The sequence below is a fragment of the Panthera leo genome, chromosome C1, assembly GCF_018350215.1.
Source record: "Panthera leo isolate Ple1 chromosome C1, P.leo_Ple1_pat1.1, whole genome shotgun sequence".
Classification (NCBI taxonomy): domain Eukaryota; kingdom Metazoa; phylum Chordata; class Mammalia; order Carnivora; family Felidae; genus Panthera; species Panthera leo.
Window position 1 is genome coordinate 186,422,779 of NC_056686.1, and position 20,221 is coordinate 186,442,999.

At 37.4% G+C, this 20,221-nt stretch overlaps 1 protein-coding gene across 7 annotated transcripts in view; it reads right to left on the reverse strand.

Moving 5' to 3' along the window:
* Nucleotides 1-20,221, reverse strand: part of C2CD6 (C2 calcium dependent domain containing 6) — a 160,229-nt gene that overhangs the window by 25,417 nt on the left and 114,591 nt on the right. For all 7 annotated transcript variants that reach the window (XM_042949720.1, XM_042949719.1, XM_042949722.1 and 4 more), the window contains 2 exons: nt 18,685-18,742; nt 4,848-4,906 (listed from right to left, as the gene is read on the reverse strand). In XM_042949720.1, coding sequence (XP_042805654.1) covers nt 4,848-4,906; nt 18,685-18,742 — 117 coding nt within the window. The remainder of the gene's footprint in view (nt 1-4,847; nt 4,907-18,684; nt 18,743-20,221) is intronic.

The window sequence follows — 20,221 nt, forward strand, 5'->3', positions numbered from 1 at the left end:
GACATATTTGGGCTTAAGGCTGCCATTTTATTATTTATTTGTTTTCTGTTTGTTTCCTCTATTTCTCATTCCTCTGTTTCTCTTTTTTATTGTTTTTTTATGGGTTGATTAATATTTCTTAGAATCCCACATTGATTTATTTATGCTGTTTTTGAGTATATTGCTTTTTATAGTTTCATTAGTCGTGGTATTATATTTACATAACATCACAATTTACTGCTATTGATATTTTACCTGTTCAAGTGAAGTATAGAAATCTTACTCCTGTTTAGGCCCCTTCACTTTTAGAATATTATTGTCTTAATTATTTCCTCTGCTTACAACGTGCATCAAGTAGATGGTGTTATAATCTTTGCTTTGACCATAACATCTTAAAACTCATGAGAAGGAGGATAGTCTGTAATATTTGCCTACTCATGTTCTTTTAATTCTGAAGTTCCAAGCCTTCTCTATTTTCTTTCTTTTCTTTTTTCATTTCTTTTTCTTTTCTTCCTTCCTTCCTAGAGACTTTCCTTTAGCCATTCATTAAGGATCTGTTTGCTACCAGCAAGTTCTCTTCGTTTTCCTTTATCTGAGAATGTATTCATTTCTCTGTCACTTCTGAAGGATATTTTTCCCAGGTGTAGAATTGCCTGTTCTTCTCTTTCAGTACTTGAAAAAATGTTGTGCCACCTCCTTCTGATCTCCATAACTTTAGATGAGAAAATCACTGTCATTCAAATAGGTATTCCCCTGTAGATAATGCATTGTTTCTCTATGACGGCTTTCAAGGTGGTTTTTTTTTTCTTTAGTTTTCAAATGTGCAATGATGATGTGACCTGGTGTAGATTTCTTAGGATTTATCCTCTTTGAGACTTGCTCAGCTTCTTGAATCTATTAGGTTTATGTCTTCCACCACATTTGAGAAGTTTTCAGTCATTATCTCCTTTAAATACTCTTGCTCTTTCATTTCTTTTTCTGCTTCTCCTCTCCCCCTCCTCCTCCACTTCCTCCTCCCTTTTTTCCTCCTTCTCCCTCTCTCCCTGTCCCTCTCCCCTCTCCAATCCTTCTGGAACTCCAATAATATGAATGTTAACTCTTTTGCTATTGATCAAGAGGTCCCTAAAACTCTGTTAATTTTTTTCAGTTTGTTTTCTTTCTATTGCTTAGACTGTGTAAATTCTGTTGGTATTTTCTTAAATTCACTGCTTCTATCCTCTGTCATCTCCAATCTACTATTAAGCCCTTTAAGTGAGATTATTATTTTGGTTAGCCTTTTTCAGTTCTATACTTTCCACTGATCTTTTCTACAACCTCTATGTCTGTGCTGATAATTTTTGTTTCAAGAGAACTTCTGATTGCTTGGTGAAGCATTTTTATGGTGATTGCTTAAACTCCTTGTCAGTTATTTTAACATGATTCATCTTGGTGTTTGCATCTTTTGATTATCTTTTCTCATTTATGTTGTGATTTTCCTGGTTCCTGGTATGAAAAATGATGTTCAAGTATATCCTGGATACATAGGATCTTATATTATGAGAACCTGGATTCTTTAAAAAATGTATTTTTAAGTTTATTTATTTTGAGAGAGAGAGAAATCGAGCAGGGGAGGGGCAAGGAAAGGGAGAGAGAGAATCCCAAACAAGTTCTGCACTGTCAGCACAGAGCCTGATGTGGGGCTCAAACTCATGAAACCGTGAGATCATGACTTGAGCAGAAATCAAGAGTTGTATGCTTAACTGACTGAGCCACCCAGGTGCCCCCCAGAACAATTTTTAGCAGGAAGTCACCCTGTTGGGATGTAGCATGGGGCCAGCCAGGTGGATGTACATGTTCAGCTTCCTACCAGGTATCCCTGACACCACCCAGCAAAAGTGGGGCAATGACTCATACTGTCTTATTGAAGACAAATAGAATGAACATTAAGCATCCTCCCTGACTCTGATAACATCTTCTCAATGAAAGTGAGGCAGCCACTTGAACCACATTTTACCTCCAATGTGGGTGTTTACCTCCAATGTGGGTATAATATCATCTCTCCACTAAGCCCCCTGACACCAGGGATTGGGGAAGGAGAAACAGAGTGCCAAGTAGCCTGTCTCCCCACTGCTTAGTTTTGCCTCATTGATGTCAGGTGGGGATGGAGGCTCAATTCCCTACTGGATCCTACTGACATAGGGGGCAAGGGAAAAACTAGTGCTAGCCAAGACTCCATTACACAGCCTCATTAAATTTTGTTGCTACTAAGTGTGGATGGAGGCTCAGTTGGCTATTGGACCCAACTGATACCGCCCTGGTGCTAGAATCAGAGTATTGGTTACTTTCACAAGCCAGGGGATGAGAAGATCAGCTTCTAGCTTAGCCCCACCAACACTATCCTATCAAGGGATATCGGAGTATTGCCTTGTTCTGCTGGGTGGAGATAGCAGAACAGCTGCCTGCTCAGTCTTACTTCCACCTAATGGGGAAACCACAGTGTGCCACCTGTTTACCAGGGGTAAGGGTGGAGTATGAGATAAAAGATCAACTTCCTACTTGTATCCACTGAAACCATGTGCTGGGAGAGGAGTGTAATTTTTTCATTGGAGTTTGGCTGGAGTAGGGCAGGCATTGCTAAAACAGTTTACTGCTGTTAGCCTACCCCTTTCTGGGTTTCTTGGTTAGAGGGAACAGGCTTTCCTTGGAGCTTTAGTCTGTGCCTATTGGCAGCTTCTAGTTGCAGGCTTCTGCAGTGTCCTGTTCAGAATATATTAGGAACAAATAAGGAAACTTAGAAAACTCACACCATGTCCTCAGATCCCCAGGAAGCCTACCTCCTTCTTTCTTTGTTTCAGAGATTTCTTATGCTTGTTTGTTAAAGGTATATATATTTTTAGTTGTGATGGGAAGAATCTAGGAGGAATGGGGTTATTCCATCTTGTCCAAACTGAAGTCTCTTCATTTTAATATAAAGCTTTTGAATGTTTGTAGGTTCCTTTAGCACTACTATTTAATTTCTCAATGCTTTTATAGTAACACTTTTTTTACTTTATTTTTAATTTTTTTATTTTTTAGAATATTTTTTAATGTTTATTTATTTTTGAGAGAGAGAGAAACAGAGTGCAAGCAGAGTGAGGGGCAGAGAGAGGGAGACACAGAATAGAAGCAGGTTCCAGGGTCCAAGCTGTCAGCACAGAGCCTGATGCAAGCTCAAACTCATGGACCATGAGATCATGCCCTGAGCTGAAGTCGGATGCTTAACCAACTGAGCCACCCAAGCACCCCTATTTTTTTTTTTACTTTAAACAGTAGTATTACCAGATTACAGATTTGTGAAGATAATCTGGGATGTCCTTACCCTAGGATTTACAGGATAATCTCATCTTGATTCCTACTTTAATGGTATAAATGAAGGCTGTTCTTTCTCCTCCACCATGCCTCTTCCTAATGCCATGATAATTCTTTTTCCTTTATCCTTTATCTTTTTTTATACAGTGATGAGCTTTTGCATATAAATTATATAAATATTGTGTGTATGTGTTTGTGTTTCTAACAGAGAAATTACAGGGTTTTAGCTGAGTTGAATACACCAGTCCCCACATGGGCCTTGACTGCCTCCAATCTAGAGTCTTGGGAAGTTGTGGCATGCAGTTCTTCACATCCACAGGTGGCCTTTGGCCTTGGCTGCAAGTGATCTACAGGGGATCAGGAGTATAGGATATCTGGGAATAAAAACTATAGAGTGTCATTTACCTAACACTACCAATACTTTTAGGGGGCTGTCACAAAGCAGTTGGTAGAAAGAAACTATTAGTGATAACAGCAAAAAGACAAAATCTATGTGGCAGACAAAATATAACATCTATTGGGTGACTACTTTGTACTACTGTTCCAGGTGTGAGAAGATAAAAAGATAAGTAAGATAAATACCTTACTCCAATGTAGAAAAGACTATGGTCAAATATCGTATAAAAGATAGGATATTGCTTTGGTGGTAATATGCTAAATCACCTAAAGTGCCATAGCTAATATGTAGTCAGGCTCAATCTGAAGCTAGTTGTCAAATCATCTTTAACTGTCAATGCTACTTTGCCTATGCCTGCTGTACTTTGTAAACTTATCTCACTTAGAACAATTATGTTACTGTATATATAATGGTTTACTCCAAATGAGTCTTTCTGCTACCTCACTGTAAGGTCTTTTAAGTTCAAGATATTCATATACCAAATCCTACTATCTACAAAAAATATTAGTAGGGGGTTCCAATGTCTTGGATTAAGGAGTCAGTTAGTCATTAAAAATTACAAGGAAAAGCACTTTGATTCTTTCCCCTTGTGAGAGATGATTCTTACCTACTGAATGTAAAATAGGAAGTAGACCAAAATTTTATTTCTCTTCTCACCTTCCATGTCAGTATTTCTTTCTTGCCTGGTTGTTCTAAGTCACACATCCCCTGTTCCATTTCTGCAATACTTACTGCTATTTTCAAGACGCAGAAGAGGAATCCATTATAATTAATTTCAAGTATTAATGGACAAAAGAGATGAGAATGGCTTCTTTAAAACTATTTATATCAAAACAGATGGGCAGAGGTGGTCTATGCTTCCCTAGTGCTATTGTGAGTTGCCCACTAAGCAATAGATATATGGGGGGAAGCAGAAGTAAAGAATTCAGAAGTGTAGCCTGCTAAAGTTAATGTTGTTTATAGTGCTTTATAATAATTTATAGATTTTTATATGATAAATATATAGGATAAATATATAATAAATTTTATTTATAACAGATTCATAATAATGCATATGCTTGCTTGATGACAGAATAATATCAGTAATTAATTCAAAACAATGTAAAATATTAATGATTTTTAAATGATCTATCAATCTACTTACTGATTTGCCCTTTTTATTTGAATTTTTTTGTCCATGGAACTTATCTTGCATTAACCTATCTGAAAAAGAATTAAAAAAAAGATTATATAAATAAGTTAGCACTTGTGGCATTTGACAAACACGATCTATAGGCATGTCTCTAACTAATGATGGTGCAGCATAGCAATTAAGAGCACAGGTTCTGGGACCAGACCGCTTGGACTCAAACAGTCTCTGTAAATAACCATCTAACTTTGGACAAGTTATTTTGGCTCTCTCTGTCTCAATTTCCTCCATCTGTCAAAAGATAAAGATCCCCTGCCATAAGGCATGTGATTTTAAGGGCTAAAGCATCTAACACTGGTCTGGAACATAATAAGCACAAAAAGAATGCAACTTTTGTTATTTTTGTTACTACTACTCCCTTTGCTCTGACTCCTGATATACTGTAACCTTGGGTCTGTCATCTAATAAGTCCAATTACTATTTTCAATAGTATTGTTAAAATGCATGCATTAAGTTATTAAAATTAAATGTCACAATGGTCTATATTTTTATGTCTTTTAGTCAGATGACAGTATATATTTGTATGGAGTACTTCTATTTTTCTGGTTCCTAATGTTAGTTCAAAAAATAAAAACTAAATTACGAACAAACAAAACCTTATCATTGCACTCTACGTGGTTCTGAATGTTTTTTGTGGGTGTTAAATTTTATGCACGTTATTCAAAGTTGTGTTTGACTAGATATTTAAAAGATTGCTTTTACTCATCCTTCTTGGAATCTCATTTTAGCATATCCTCTAGGAGTCATTTGGGTAATCTTCCATTATACATTTACTATTCATACCCAAATCTATAAAGCTGTGTAAACAATCTACATCTTAGATACTTTTCATTAATAATTCTGTATTTCCTCAATAATTCATGACCGTAGGAGGAATCTCATGAAATAAACTAAAATAATTTATAAAGTATAGAATGGAACAATTATAGTCTTTAATTATTGGTAGTCCTAGGCTGAGATAAATGTGCATAAATATATACATTTATATAAGGGAGTGAGAGGTATCAATGAAAGTAGTTCCAAAGTAATGGAGCTAGGCAAATCCTCTAAATTTTTTACAAATAATAATAAATCAAGGAATTCAACAAGAGTGAATCAACTCTAAGTATACTGCATTTCATTTATTTATTTTTATAAAAGTAAAACTAACTTATGCTTTTTTTTTCAAGTTTTTATTTAAATTCCAGTTAGTAAACATACACGGTAGTATTAGTTTCAAATGTAAAATTTAATGATTCATTACTTACATACGACACCCAGTGCTCATCACTATTAGTGCCTTCCTTAACCCATCACCCATTTAACCTAGACTCTCACCCACCTCCCCTCCAGTAATCCTCACCTGTTCTCTACAGTTAAGAGTCTGTTTCCTGGTTTGCCTTTTTTTTTCCTTCACATTTTCATCTGTTTTGGTCCTTAAATTCCACATATGATTGTAATCATTTGGTATTGGTCTTTCTCTAACAGTTCACTTAGCATGATACATTCTAGTTCCATCCATGTTGTTGCAAATGGCAAGATTTCATTCTTTTTGATCATCAAGTAATATTCTGTGTGTATGTGTGTGTGCATTTGTGTGTGTGTGTGTGTGTGTGTGTGTGTGTGTGTGTGTGTGTGTATGGACATGGGCTCTTTCCATAGTTTGGTTATTGTTGATAATGCCGCTACAAACATTGTGGTGCATGTGTCCATTCAAATCAGTATTTTTTATTTCTTTGGGTAAATACATAGTGGTGCCATTGCTGGACTGTAGGGTAGTCCTATTTTCAACTTTTTGAGGAACCTCCATACTGGTTTCCAGAGGGGCTGCACCAGTTTTCATTCCCACCAACAGTGTAAGAGGATTCCCCTTTATATACATCCTTGCCAACACCTGTTGTTTCTTGCATTGTTCATTTTAGCCATTCTGATAGGTATCAGGTGGTATCTCATTGTACTTTTGATTTGTATTTCCCTGATGATGAGTGATGTTGAGCATCTTTTCATGTGTCTGTTGGCCATCTGGATGTCTTCTTTGGTAAAATGTTTATTTATGCCTTCTACCCATTTTTTTAATGTTTATTTTTGAGAGAGAGAGAGCACAGGTGGGGGAGGAACAGAGAGAAAGGGAGACACAGAATCGGAGCTATCAGCACAGAGCCCAACATGGGGCTCGAACCTACGAACGGTGAGATCATGACCTGACCCAAAGTCAGATGTTTAACCAACGGAGCCACTCGGGTGCCTCTCTTTCACCCATTTTTAATTGGATCATTTGGTTTTGGGGTGTTGGGTTGTATAAGTTCTTTATATATTTTGGATACTAACCTTTTATCAGATATGGTATTTGCAAATATCTTCTCCCATTCCATAGGTTGCCTTTCAGTTTTGTTGATTGTTTCCTTCACTGTGCAGAAGGTTTTTATTTTGAGGAAGTCCTAATAGTTCATTTTTGCTTTTGTTTCCCTTGCCTCAGGAGACATATCTAGTAAGAAGCCACTACAGCTGATGTCAAAGAAGTTACTCCCTCTGTTATCTAGGATTTTAATGGTTTTCTATCTCATATTTAGGTTTTTAATCCATTTAGAATTCATTTTTGTGTGTGGTGGTAAAAAAGTGATCCAGTTTCATCTTTTGCATGTTGCTATCCAGTTTTCCCAACACCATCCATTGAAGAGACTATCTTTTTCCCATTGGATATTCTTTCTTGCTTTGTTGAAAACTAATTGACCATATAGTTGTGGGTTCATTTCTGGGTTTTCTATTCTGTTCCATTGATCTATGTGTCTGTTTTTGTGCCAGTACCATACTTACTGTCCTGGTGATTACAAGTTTGTAATATAACGTGAAGTCTGGAATTGTGATGTCTCCAGTTTTGCTTTTCTTTTTCAAGGTGGCTTTGGCTATTGGGGTCTTTTGTGGTTCCATACAAATTTTAGGATTGTTTGTTCTAGCTCTGTGAAGATCGTTGGTGGTATTTTGATAGGGATTGCATTAAATGTGTAGATTGCTTTGGGTAGCGTGGACATTTTAACAATATTTGCTCTTCCAATCCAGGAGCATGGAGTGATTTTCCACTTGTTTGTGTCATCTTCAATTTCTTTCATCAGTGTTTTATAGTTTTCAGAGTACAGGTCTTTCACCTGTACTTTGGTTAGGTTTATTCTTAGGTATCTCATGGTTTTTGGTGTAATTGTAAATGGGATTGATTCCTTGATTTCTCTTTCTGCTATTTCATTATTGGTGTATAGAAATGCAACAGATTTCTGTATGCTGATGTTGTATCCTGTGACTTTAGTGAATTTGTATATCAGTTCTAGCAACTTTTGGGGGGAGTTTTTGGGTTTTCTATGTAAAGCATCCTGTCATCTGCAAATAGTGAAAGTTTGACTTTGGATGCTGTTTTATTTCTTTTTGGTGTCTGATTGCTGAGGCTAGAACTTCCAGCAGTTTGTTAAAAAAAACAAAAAACAAAAAACAAAAAAAAACCATGATGAGAATGGACATCCCTGTCTTTTTCCTGACCTTAGAGAAAAGTTCTCAGTTTTTCCCCATTGAGGATGATATTAGCTGTGGACTTTTCATACATGGCCTTTATTATGTTGAGGTATGTTCCCTCTAAACCAACTTTGTTGAGGGTTTTTATCATGAATTGGATGTTGTACTTTGTCAAATGCTTTTTCTGTTTCTATTAAGAGGATCGTACGGTATTTACCCTTTTTTTTATTGATGTGGTGTATCACATTGATTGATTTGCAAATATTTTTTTAAAGGTTTATTGGGGTGCCTGGGTGGCTCAGTCGGTTAAGCGGCCGACTTCGGCTCAGGTCACGATCTCGCGGTCTGTGAGTTCGAGCCCCGCGTCAGGCTCTGGGCTGATGGCTCGGAGCCTGGAGCCTGCTTCCGATTCTGTGTCTCCCTCTCTCTCTGCCCCTCCCCCATTCATGCTCTGTCTCTCTCTGTCTCAAAAATAAATAAAACGTTAAAAAAATTTTTTTTAAAAATAAAGGTTTATTTATTTTGATATTCACAGAGATCAGGGGAGGTAAACAGGGAGAGGAAGAGAGAGGGAATCCAAGCAGGCTCCACTGCTTGTAATGGAGAGCCCAATGAAGGGCTCAAACTCACGAATTGTGAGATCATGACCTGAGCCTACATCAAGAGTTGGATGTTTGACTGAGCCACCCAGGTGCCCCTGATTTGTGAAAATTGAGCCACACTTTCAACCCGGGAATAAATCCCACTTGACCATGGTGAATGATACTTTTAATGTACTGTTGAATCCGATTTGCTAGTACTTGCTTGAGAATTTTTACATTCATGTTCACCAGGGATATTGGCCTGTAGTTCTCTTTTTTAGTGGGGTCTTTGTCTGAATTTGGTATCAGGGTATTGCTGGCCTCATAGAATGAATTAAGTTTTCCTTCCTTTTGTATTTCTTGGAATAGTTTGAGAAGAATGGGTATTAACTATTTTTTTTTAATTTTTTTTAACATTTTATTTATTTTTGAGACAGAGACAGAGCATGAACGGGGGAGGGGCAGAGAGAGAGGGAGACACAGAATCGGAAGCAGGCTCCAGGCTCCGAGCCATCAGCCCAGAGCCCGACGTGGGGCTCGAACTCACGGACCGCGAGATCGTGACCTGAGCTGAAGTCAGACGTTTAACCGACTGAGCCACCCAGGCACCCCGGGTATTAACTCTTTAAATGTTTAGTAGAATTTGCCTGTGAAGACATCTATCCCTGGACTTTTGTTTGTTGGGAGATTTTTGATTACTGATTCAACTTCATTGCTGGTTATTGATCTGTTCAAGTTTTCTATTTCTTCCTGTTTCAGTTTTGGTAGTTTATATGTTTCTAGGAATGTATCCATTTCTTCTAGATTGTCCAATTTGTTGGCATATACACTTCCATTACATACTTTTATAATTGTATTTCTGTATTGTTGGTTGTTATTTCTCCTCTCTCCTTTCTGATTTTATTTGGGTCTTTTCTTTTTTCTCTTTGATGAGTCCAGCCAGGGGTTTATCAGTTTTATTAATTTTTTCAATGAACCAGCTCCTGGTTTCATTGATCTGTTCTATTGTATTGTTTTTATTTTTTATATCATTTATTTCTACCCCAATCTTTATCATTTCCTTCCTTCTGCTGGGTTTAGGCTTCATTTATTGTTCTTTTTCTCGCTCCTTTAGGTGAAAGGTTAGGTTGTTTATTTGAGATTTTTCTTGCTTCTTGAGGTAGATTTGTATTGCTGTATAGCTCCCTCTTAGGATCAATTTGCTGCATCCCAAAGGTTTTGGACCATTGTGTTTTCATTTTCATTTGTTTCCATTTATTTTTAATTTCTTCTTTGATTTCCTCATTGATTCATTGATTCTTTAGTAGCAAGTTCTTTAACCTCCATGTATTTTTGCTCTTTCAAATTTTTTCTTCTGGTTGACTTCAAGTTTCATAGCGTCGTGGTGAGAAAAGTGGCATGGTATGATCTCAATCTTGTTGTATTTGTTGAGGCCTGATTTGCAACCTAGTAAGTGATCTATTCCGGAGAATGTCCCATGTGCACCTGAAAAGAATGTGTATTCTACTGCTTTAGGATAGAATGTTCTGGTCCAGTGTGTCATTCAAAGCCATTGTTTCCTTGTTGATTTTCTGTTTAGATGATCTGTCCATTGATGTAAGTGGGGTATTAAAGTCCCTTACTATTACTGTATTATTACCAATGAACTCCTTTATGTTTGTTATGAATTGTTTTATTGTTTATTTTTACAAAATGTTTATTTTGAGAGAGAGAGAGAGGGAGAGGGACAAAGAGAGAGAGGCAGAGAGAGAGAGAATCTCAAGCAGGCTCCATGCTGTCAGTGCAGAGCCTGATGTGGGACCCAATCTCACAAACTATAAGCTCACAACCTGAGCTGAAATCAAGAGTCAGACACTTAAGCGACTCAACCACCCAGGCACCCCATGAATTTTATATATTTGGGTGTTCCCATTTTGGGTGCATAAACATTTATGATTGTTATATATTCTTGGTGGATAGACCCCTTTATTATGATGTAGTACTCTTCTTCATCTCTTGTTACACTCTTTGTTTTAAAGTCTAGTTTGATATAGATATCAATGAATATTGATATCTCTAGCTTATTGCTACTCTGGCTTTCTTTTGATATCCATTTGCATGATAAATGCTTCTTCATCCCTCATTTTCAACCTGCAGGTGTCTTTAGGTCTAAAATGAGTCTCCGGTAGGCAGCATATTGATAGCCCCTATTGTTTTTTTATCCATTCTGACACCCTATGTCTTATGATTGGAGTGTATAGTCCATTTACATTCAGAGTAATTACTGATAGATATGTATTTAGTGCCATTTTATTACTTGGTTTTGTTGTTGTTTCTGGAGATTTTCTCTGATTCTTTCTTGTCTTTGTCACTTTTGGTCCTTCCTTTCCACTCAAAGAGTCCCCTTTAATATTTCTTGTAGGGCTGGTTTAGTGGTCATGAACCGCTTTAGTTTTTGTTATCTGGGAAACTATCTCTCCTCCTATTCTGAATGATAGGCTTGTTGGACAGAATATACTTGGCTGCAGATTTTTCCCATTATGCACTTTGAATATACCATGCCACTCCCTTCAAGCTTGCCAAGGTACTGTGGAGAGATCTGCAGCTAGCCTTATGGGTCTTCCCTTATAGGTTAGGGACTTCTTTTTTCTTGCTGATTTTAGGATTTTTTATCACTGTATTTTGCAAATTTAACTACAACATGTATTGGTATTGGCCTGTTTTTGTAGATTTTGATGGAGTTCTCTCTGCCTCCTGGATTTGGATGTCTGTTTGCTACTCCAGATTATGGAAGTTTTGAGTGATTTTCTCAAATAAACCTTTTGCCTCCTTTTCTCTCTTTCTTTGGGACTCCTATGATACAAATGTTTTTGTTTGATGGAGTCATTGAATTCTCTAAGTCTATTCTCATGTTCCATAATTCGCCTTTCTTTTGTTCAGCTTCTTTTGTCCAGTATTCTATCTTCATTTTTTTTTTTAAGTAGGCTTCACGCTCAGTGTGGAGCCCAATGTGGGGCTTGAATTTATAGCACTGAGATCAAGACTTGAACTGAGGTCAAGAGTTGGATGCTAAAAAGACTGAGCCGCCCCCTAGATGCCCATTATTCTATCTTCTATATCACTTACTCCTCTGCTTCTTTCATCCTTGTGGTCATTATATCCAATCTGTTTTAAATCTCAGTCACTGCATTTCTCATTTCTGTCTGTTTTTTTTTCAATATATGAAATTTATTGTCAGATTGGTTTCCATACAACACCCAGTGCTCATCACAAAAGGTGCCTTCATCAATACCCATCACCCACCCTCCCTTCCCTCCCACCCCTCATCAACCCTCAGTTTGTTCTCAGTTTTTAACAGTCTCTTATGCTTTGGCTCTCTCCCACTCTAACCTCTTTTTTTTTCTTCCCCTCCCCCATGGTCTTCTGTTAAGTTTCTCAGGATCCACATAAGAGTGAAAACATATGGTATCTGTCTTTCTCTGTATGGCTTATTTCACTTAGCATCACACTCTCCAGTTCCATCCATGTTGCTGCTACAAAGGGCCATATTTCATTCTTTCTCATTGCCACATAGTACTCCATTGTGTATATAAACCACAATTTCTTTATCCATTCATCAGTTGATGGATATTTAGGCTCTTTCCATCATTTGGCTATTGTTGAGAGTGCTGCTATAAACATTGGGGCACAAGCACCCATATGCATCAGTACTCCTGTATCCCTTGGGTAAATTCCTAGCAGTGCTACTGCTGGGTTATAGGGTAGGTCTATTTTTAATTTTTTGAGGAACCTCCACACTGTTTTCCAGAGTGGCTGCACCAATTTGCATTCCAATTTGCAAGAGGGTTCCTGCTTCTCCACATCCTCTCCAGCATCTATAGTCTCCTGATTTGTTCATTTTGGCCACTATGACTGGCATGAGGTGATATCTGAGTGTAGTTTTGGTTTGTATCTCCCTGATGAGGAGCGACGTTGAGCATCTTTTCATGTGCCTGTTGGCCATCCGGATGTCTTCTTTAGAGAAGTGTCTATTTATGTTTTCTGCCCACTTCTTCACTGGGTTATTTGTTTTTTGGGTGTGGAGTTTGGTGAGCTCTTTATAGATTTTGGATACTAGCCCTTTGTCCGATAAGTCATTTGCAAATATCTTTTCCCATTCCGTTGGTTGCCTTTTAGTTTTGTTGATTGTTTCCTTTGCTGTGCAGAAGCTTTTTATCTTCATAAGGTCCCAGTAGTTCATTTTTGCTTTTAATTCCCTTGCCTTTGGGGATATGTCAAGTAAGAAATTGGTATGACTGAGGTCAGAGAGGTCTTTTCCTGCTTTCTCCTCTAGGGTTTTGATGGTTTCCTGTCTCACATTCAGGTCCTTTATCCATTTTCAGTTTATTTTTGTGAATGGTGTGAGAAAGTGGTCTAGTTTCATTCCTCTGCATGTTGCTGTCCAGTTCTCCCAGCACCATTTGTTAAAGAGACTGTCTTTTTTCCATTGGATATTCTTTCCTGCTTTGTTAAAGATTAGTTGGCCATACTTTTGTGGGTCCAATTCTGGAGTCTCTATTCTATTCCATTGGTCTATGTGTCTGTTTTTGTGCCAATACCATGCTGTCTTGATGATTACAGCTTTGTAGTAGAGGCTAAAGTCTGGGATTGTGATGCCTCCTGCTTTGGTCTTCTTCTTCAAAATTACTTTGGCTATTCGGGGCCCTTTGTGGTTCCATATGAATTTTAGGATTGCTTGTTCTAGCTTCAAAAAGAATGCTGGTGCAATTTTGATTGGGATTGCATTGAATGTGTAGATAGCTTTGGGTAGTATTGACATTTTGACAATATTTATTCTTCCAACCCATGAGCACAGAATATTTTTCCACTTCTTTATATCTTCTTCAATTTCCTTCATAAGCTTTCTATAGTTTTCAGCATACAGATCTTTTACATCTTTGGTTAGATTTATCCCTAGGTATTTTATGCTTCTTGGTGCAATTGTGAATGGGATCAGTTTCTTTGTCTTTCTGTTGCTTCATTATTAGTGTATAAGAATTCAACTGATTTCTGTACATTGATTTTGTATCCTGCGACTTTCCTAAATTCATGTATCAGTTCTAGCAGACTTTTGGTGGAGTCTATCAGATTTTCCATGTATAACATCATGTCATCTGCAAAAAGTGAAAGCTTAACTTCATCTTTGCCAATTTTGATGCCTTTGATTTCTCATCTGTGCTTGGCTCCAGAGAATCTGTTCTGCTAGTCTTCTGGCAGTTTTCTGGGTTATTTAGGCAGGTGTAGGTGGAATCTAAGTGATCAGCAGGATGCGGTGAGCCCAGCATCCTCCTAGGCCGCTATCTTCCGAGACCAGCTTCCTCTGATTGTTTTATTACTCTTATCTCTGTGGCACGAGTCTTCCTGATGTTTTCTATGCTTTTGTCAAACCCAACAAGTATCTTTACAATTGTTTTAAATTCTCCATCAGGGATATCACCTATATCTGTTTCAATTATATCTCTGGTTCTTTCTTGTTCTTTCTTTGGAATGAATTCCTCCATCTTGGCGTTTTGTCTAAGTCTCTGTATTTTTCCATGTGGTAGAAAATCCAGTTTTGTTCCTGCTCCTTAGAGTAATGGCTTTATGAAGAAGAAGTCATATTGTGTCCAGGGCCTGGTGCTTCAGGTAGTGTCTGTGGTGTGTGCTTCATGCTCTCTTCTGCTGTGTTTTCGCTGCTCTATCCCACAAGTCATTCACCTGCAGAGGTTCTCCTTGCCTGCAGTGGGTAGTGTTTGGACCTTGGCCAGAGTATGATGAGTTTTAACTAGGTGTGCTCTGATCTGCTTGTTAAATGAGACCTGATGCTACTTCCATTATAACAGAAGACTAGCAGATCTGTATGGTTGGTAGACATGGTGCATGCAAGTGTTTCTTCTAGTCTTCTGGGGAAGGGGCCCACTGCACTGGTCCTTAGGGACACTTGCCCAAGGAAAGCAGTACCAACAGAGTGCAGGGGGGTGTGACTTGATGTAATCAGGTTATTCAGCCAGTCTTGGTGTGGTGCTGTTTACTGAAGTTGGTTTATGCCAAGGTGGGGAAGAGGGGAATGACACCAGCCAGCTCCTTTGTCCCTAGAGTTGGAACATCGTTCTTGCTGTTCTCAGGGAAGCACTCCTAGAAGAGTGAATGATTTCCCCCTCACATGTCCCAGGTGTTTTTCAGATTGCTGTTTTCATGTTGTCATCACTGTGTTGCTTGTCTGCCTGGAGCATCACAGTACACTTTGGGCTCTATCTCAGCCAAGCCTGCTAACTTTTAAAACTCCAAACTTTAGGGACCAGTAGGGACGTGCGCTGGTCTTCTGGGAGTGGGTCTTGCTGTGCTGGGACTGGTGCATGTTTGACCAAGAAGGCTGTCACACCAGAGTACAATGGTATGGGAATTGGAATAAGCAGGCTCAACAGCCTATGTCCAGGTTGCTGCCTTCAGCAGGTGTCTCTGTGCCTATGCTAAGGCATGGGGGAGAAAAATGCACCCACTGGTTCTCTTATCTTTGGAGAGGCAACTCTGTGAATGCCACCTCTCACAGTTGTGCTCCAAGTAGAGCAACCAGTCTCTCCTCATGTGCCTTAGGTGATCCTCAGATCACATCATTTGCCCTGGAGTTGCTTGCCTGCCTTCTCTCCAGGAGTAGGAGGGTAGCACCCTCAGGTCTCTATCTCAGCCAAGCCCACTGACCTCCAAAACTCCAGTCTTTGAGCCCTGCTGGTTGCAAAGTCATGAAAATCAGCCCCTCTCATTTTCCCAACCAATGGCAATGGGGAAGGGTGCTCTACTCTCTCTCACCTTTCTCCACAACCAGGGCTCCCTCCCTTCCTCAGCACCTATGATCCATTTCTCCCCCAAACTATATCTCTGCACTTCCTAACTTCCTCAGTGTGGCCTCTCCTGTCCCTTTAGTTGTACAGTTTAGTCTGTCAGTCCTCAGGTGGATTTCTGGGTATTCAAAATGATTTGGGGGCGCCTGGGTGGCTCAACCAGTTAAGCATCTGACTTTGGCTCAGGTCATGATCTCACAACCCATGGGTTCAAGCCCACATTGGGCTCTGTGCTGACAGCTCAGAGCCCAGAGCCCACTTAAGGTTCTGTGTCTCCCTCTCTCTCTGCACCTCCCCAGCTCACGCCCTGTCTGTCTCCTTCAAAAATAAATAAACATTTAAACAAATGTAGGGGTACCTGGGTGGCTCAGTCAGTTAAGTGCCTGACTTCAGGTCATGATTTCACAGCTTGTGAGTTCGAGACCCACATTGGGCTCTGTGCTGACAGCTTGGAGCCTGGAGCTTGCTTCAGATTCTTTGTCTCCCTCTCTCTCTCTCTCTGCCCCTCCCCCACTAACACTCTGTCTCTCTCTCTCTCAAAAGATAAAAACATTAAAAAAATATATAAAAATGTAAAAAACCAAAATGATTTGATAGTTATCTAGCTGTGTTCAAGGGATTAGGCAAGCCTAGCATCCTCCTGCTATGACACCATCTTAGCTCCCTCCCTCATATAAAGTATTTATAATAGATTGGGTTAATTAGATAAGACTGGTCTGCATGAGTAAACTGATTGTCAGTTTGCAAAATATAACATAACCATTTTTTCTTATGTATGTATTTTTAAATTCCAATATAATTAACATCAATATTAGTTTCAGGTGTACAATTTAGTGATTCAACAATTCTATATATTATTCAGTGCTCATCACAGTAAGTATACTGTCAATCCCCTTTACCTATTTTACCCATTCCCCCACCCACCTCCCTCCTGGTAACCACCAGTTTGTTCTCTATGTTTAAGAGTCTGGTTTTTGTTTTGTTTTGGTCTTTTTTTCCTTGTTTGTTTTTAAAGTATAACAAAACCATTTAAAATATGTATTTAGGAATCTTAATTTTTTAAAGCTCTATTCAGATATAAATTTAGGAATATAGACTTAGAAATAGGAGACCCAGTCATCTTAAAATCATTTTTCCCATTGTAAAAATGAGAAAGCCCAAGAGCAAGATAGAAGTGAGCAAGAAGGAACTAAGTCCTGTTTTCTCTCTAAGCATTTATTTATTTTTAAAAAGGTATGCTATAGATGTTCTTTCCAATCCCATATTTGATTTGATGCTGCTTATAAAGGTTCTTCACCTTTCAGAGGTGACTGGATCAGTGTGAACCATACAGTGCTGTATGAAGATCAAATAAATGTATGGGAAGTGTTTACAAAACTATGATGATTGAATAAGGCAATGTCAGGCAATGACAAGGAAAGTTCTGAAAACTTTATTCTTAGTATCTAGTTCTATGCTTTCATTTTGAAAATGGGAAAATTAAGGCTTTTGCAAGACAAATGATTACCTAAGGTCACAGAACTAGTAGCAAGGCAGGGGTGAGATACAGTTTATCCCCTCAGAAATATTTTCTATTACTTGATAAAAATTTTTCTGACATTTATTTTAAAAAATATTTTTAAATATCTATTTTTGAGAGAGACAGAAAGAGAGAGAGAGAGAGAGAGAGAGAGTGAATTGGGGAGGGGCAGACAGAGAGGGAGACACATAATCCAAAGCAGGCTCCAGGCTCTGAGCTGTAAGCACAAAGCCTGATACAGAGCTTGAACCTGTGAACCAGGAGATCATGACCCAAGCCAAAGTCGGATGCTCAACCAACTGAGCCACCCAGGCACCCCAAACTTTCCTGACATTTAAAGTATTAATTCCTGAAACTGACATCCTATATTACAAAATAGCTTCTTGTACCCCCATATATGTTTTTAGAATTGGTATTAATGTATAGAACAAGTGTATAAATACATATACATATGTATACATATATAAATACAAAACATATATGCCTAAGGCACTAATTTCTAATTATATTTATTTCACTATATTCATCTATTCAAATAAGCAAAATTTCCCTTTTGGGGGCTTTGTTCTAAAAACATACTTCTCAAGTACACTGTCATCTGATATTCCATAAGTTGGGTGTTGGAGAACTTTTTCCATGTTACAAAAAAGTGTGCTTGTTTGCTCATCATTCCTGTCAAGTGTTCTAGTTATCTTATTTTCTCTTCATTTTAATTAGATTACTGCCATCTCCTCTGGATGGCTATTCAATCACTACACAATTATGACTGTTACAATTGTTAAATATTAAAACATTTCTGTATTAATTTATAAAAATTTTGCCTCAAGATGTTCAAATGTCCACCTTACATTCATTGCCCTAGTTGTCTGATTCCCTTAGAAATCTCCATTTCCTTTCATCCCAATAAAGTATAGTAGGGTTCACCAGAACTCTGACCCAATGGTATTGTCTAATTTGCTTGTTCCATGCTTATGCATGTACTAGTTGTTAAATATTTTGATTATCTCCTTTGGGTTTACTGATATGTCAAACGTGTCTTCATAATGATATCAGTGAACATCTTTTTGGATCAGAAAAATCTCTTCAGTAGGTAGATTTACAGGGTAGACAAAACGTTTGTAAACAAACATAAACATAATAGATGGTTTAGTAATAATATAATCATGTAAAATAAATATTATAAAGGATTTTAATTTGCTTTGCTTAATTTCCCATTAATATTAAAATTCCATACATTTTTTGTGCCAATAGTTACAAAACATCATAGTATAATTTATATTTTGAAGGAAAGTCTTGATCATAATTATTTTAGGTGAGTTCTTATTCTCAATTTCACTGAATATTTGAAAATCAAAACAGTACATATACAAATAACTTACCCTCAGCATCAGTAAGATTTACAGTTTCATTCCTTGTGCTAACTGAATGACGGTGACTCTGAAATTAAAAAAAAGGAATAGAAAAATTGATTAAATATCAATATGACTTTTAAATAACATATTGATGGCTTTAAGTAATGAAATGAGATCCAATGTTACCACTTGGCTTTATCATATTAAGGAAAGTAATTCATTTACAATGTAATCAGTGCAACTGGAGGTGGTGAGATAACTTGCATAGCTTAAACATTGTATTAGTAGGTTGTTAAGGTAGGAAATGAAAATCATTTTTAAAAGTGGCATTATTTTTCTATATCATTGACCTATTCTTGCTCTTTCCAAGCCACAGGAAACAAAAATATTTTGTAACTTAAAAGGATAAAATAAAAATAAGATTAATATCAGAGAAAGTATATAGCAAATGAGAAGGGAGAAGTGACATTAAGGAAAATGGTGGAGTAGAGTACTTACAGAACTGTTCTCTCCATTGAAATAAATATAAACTGTCAAAGTTGGAGATCAACTATTTCTTTTTTTCCTCCTTTCACAGAAAATTTTTATTTTTTAATTTTATTTAAATCCAAGTTAGTTAATATATAGTGTAATAATGGTTTCAGGGGTAGAATGTAGTGATTCATCACTTGCAACATCAACTATTTCAAACTCTAAATCTAATGCAAAACTTATAGCATCCAGGGGACTGGTCAATAAAGAAAAGGACAACTAAATTTTTGTGTTTAAGAAAATCTGTGAAGTCATTAGCTGGCCACTGAGATAATGGAACAGAAACGACAATGACTGACTACAAATGACGAGGAATACAGTCTTTGCAAAAAGAAAAAAAAAGCTTGAATAGGTCGCTAAAGAAACTGATGACTGCAGCCCTCAAAAAATCAACAGCAATAACCCTTGATGAAGGAGGAAAATCTAATTCCCAGAATTGCATTATAATATTTAAAATTCCCAATTTCCAGAAAAAAATTAAAAGGCATACAAAGAAACAGGAAATATGGACATTCATAAAAATAAATTGATAGGAATAACCCCTGAGAAAAAAACAGAAATTGGACTTACTAGACAAATATTTTTAAACAACTTTCTTAGATGTGCTCAAAGAGCTAAAAGGACCCATGGACAAAGAATAAAGGAAACTAAGAAAATGATGTATAAACAAAATGAGAATATAGAGACAGAAATTATAAAAAGGAACCAAAGAGAAATTCTGAATCAGAAAGAATTTTGGCATCTTCAAGTGCACCAATATACACATTATGGGAATCACAGAGGAATGAAAAGATTGGAAAGAATATTTGAAGAAATAATTTCCAAACATTTCCCAAATATGATGAAAGGCATGAATCTACACATCCAAATGCTTAACAAGCTCCAAGAAGGATAAACTCAAAAGAGATAAACACCAAAGCATATTATAAATCAAACTGCCAAAAGAAAAAGACAAAGCAAGAACTCAAATGGAACACGAAAAGACTCATCATATACAAAAGTTCTTCAGTAAGATTAGCAGTCAGTTTCGCAT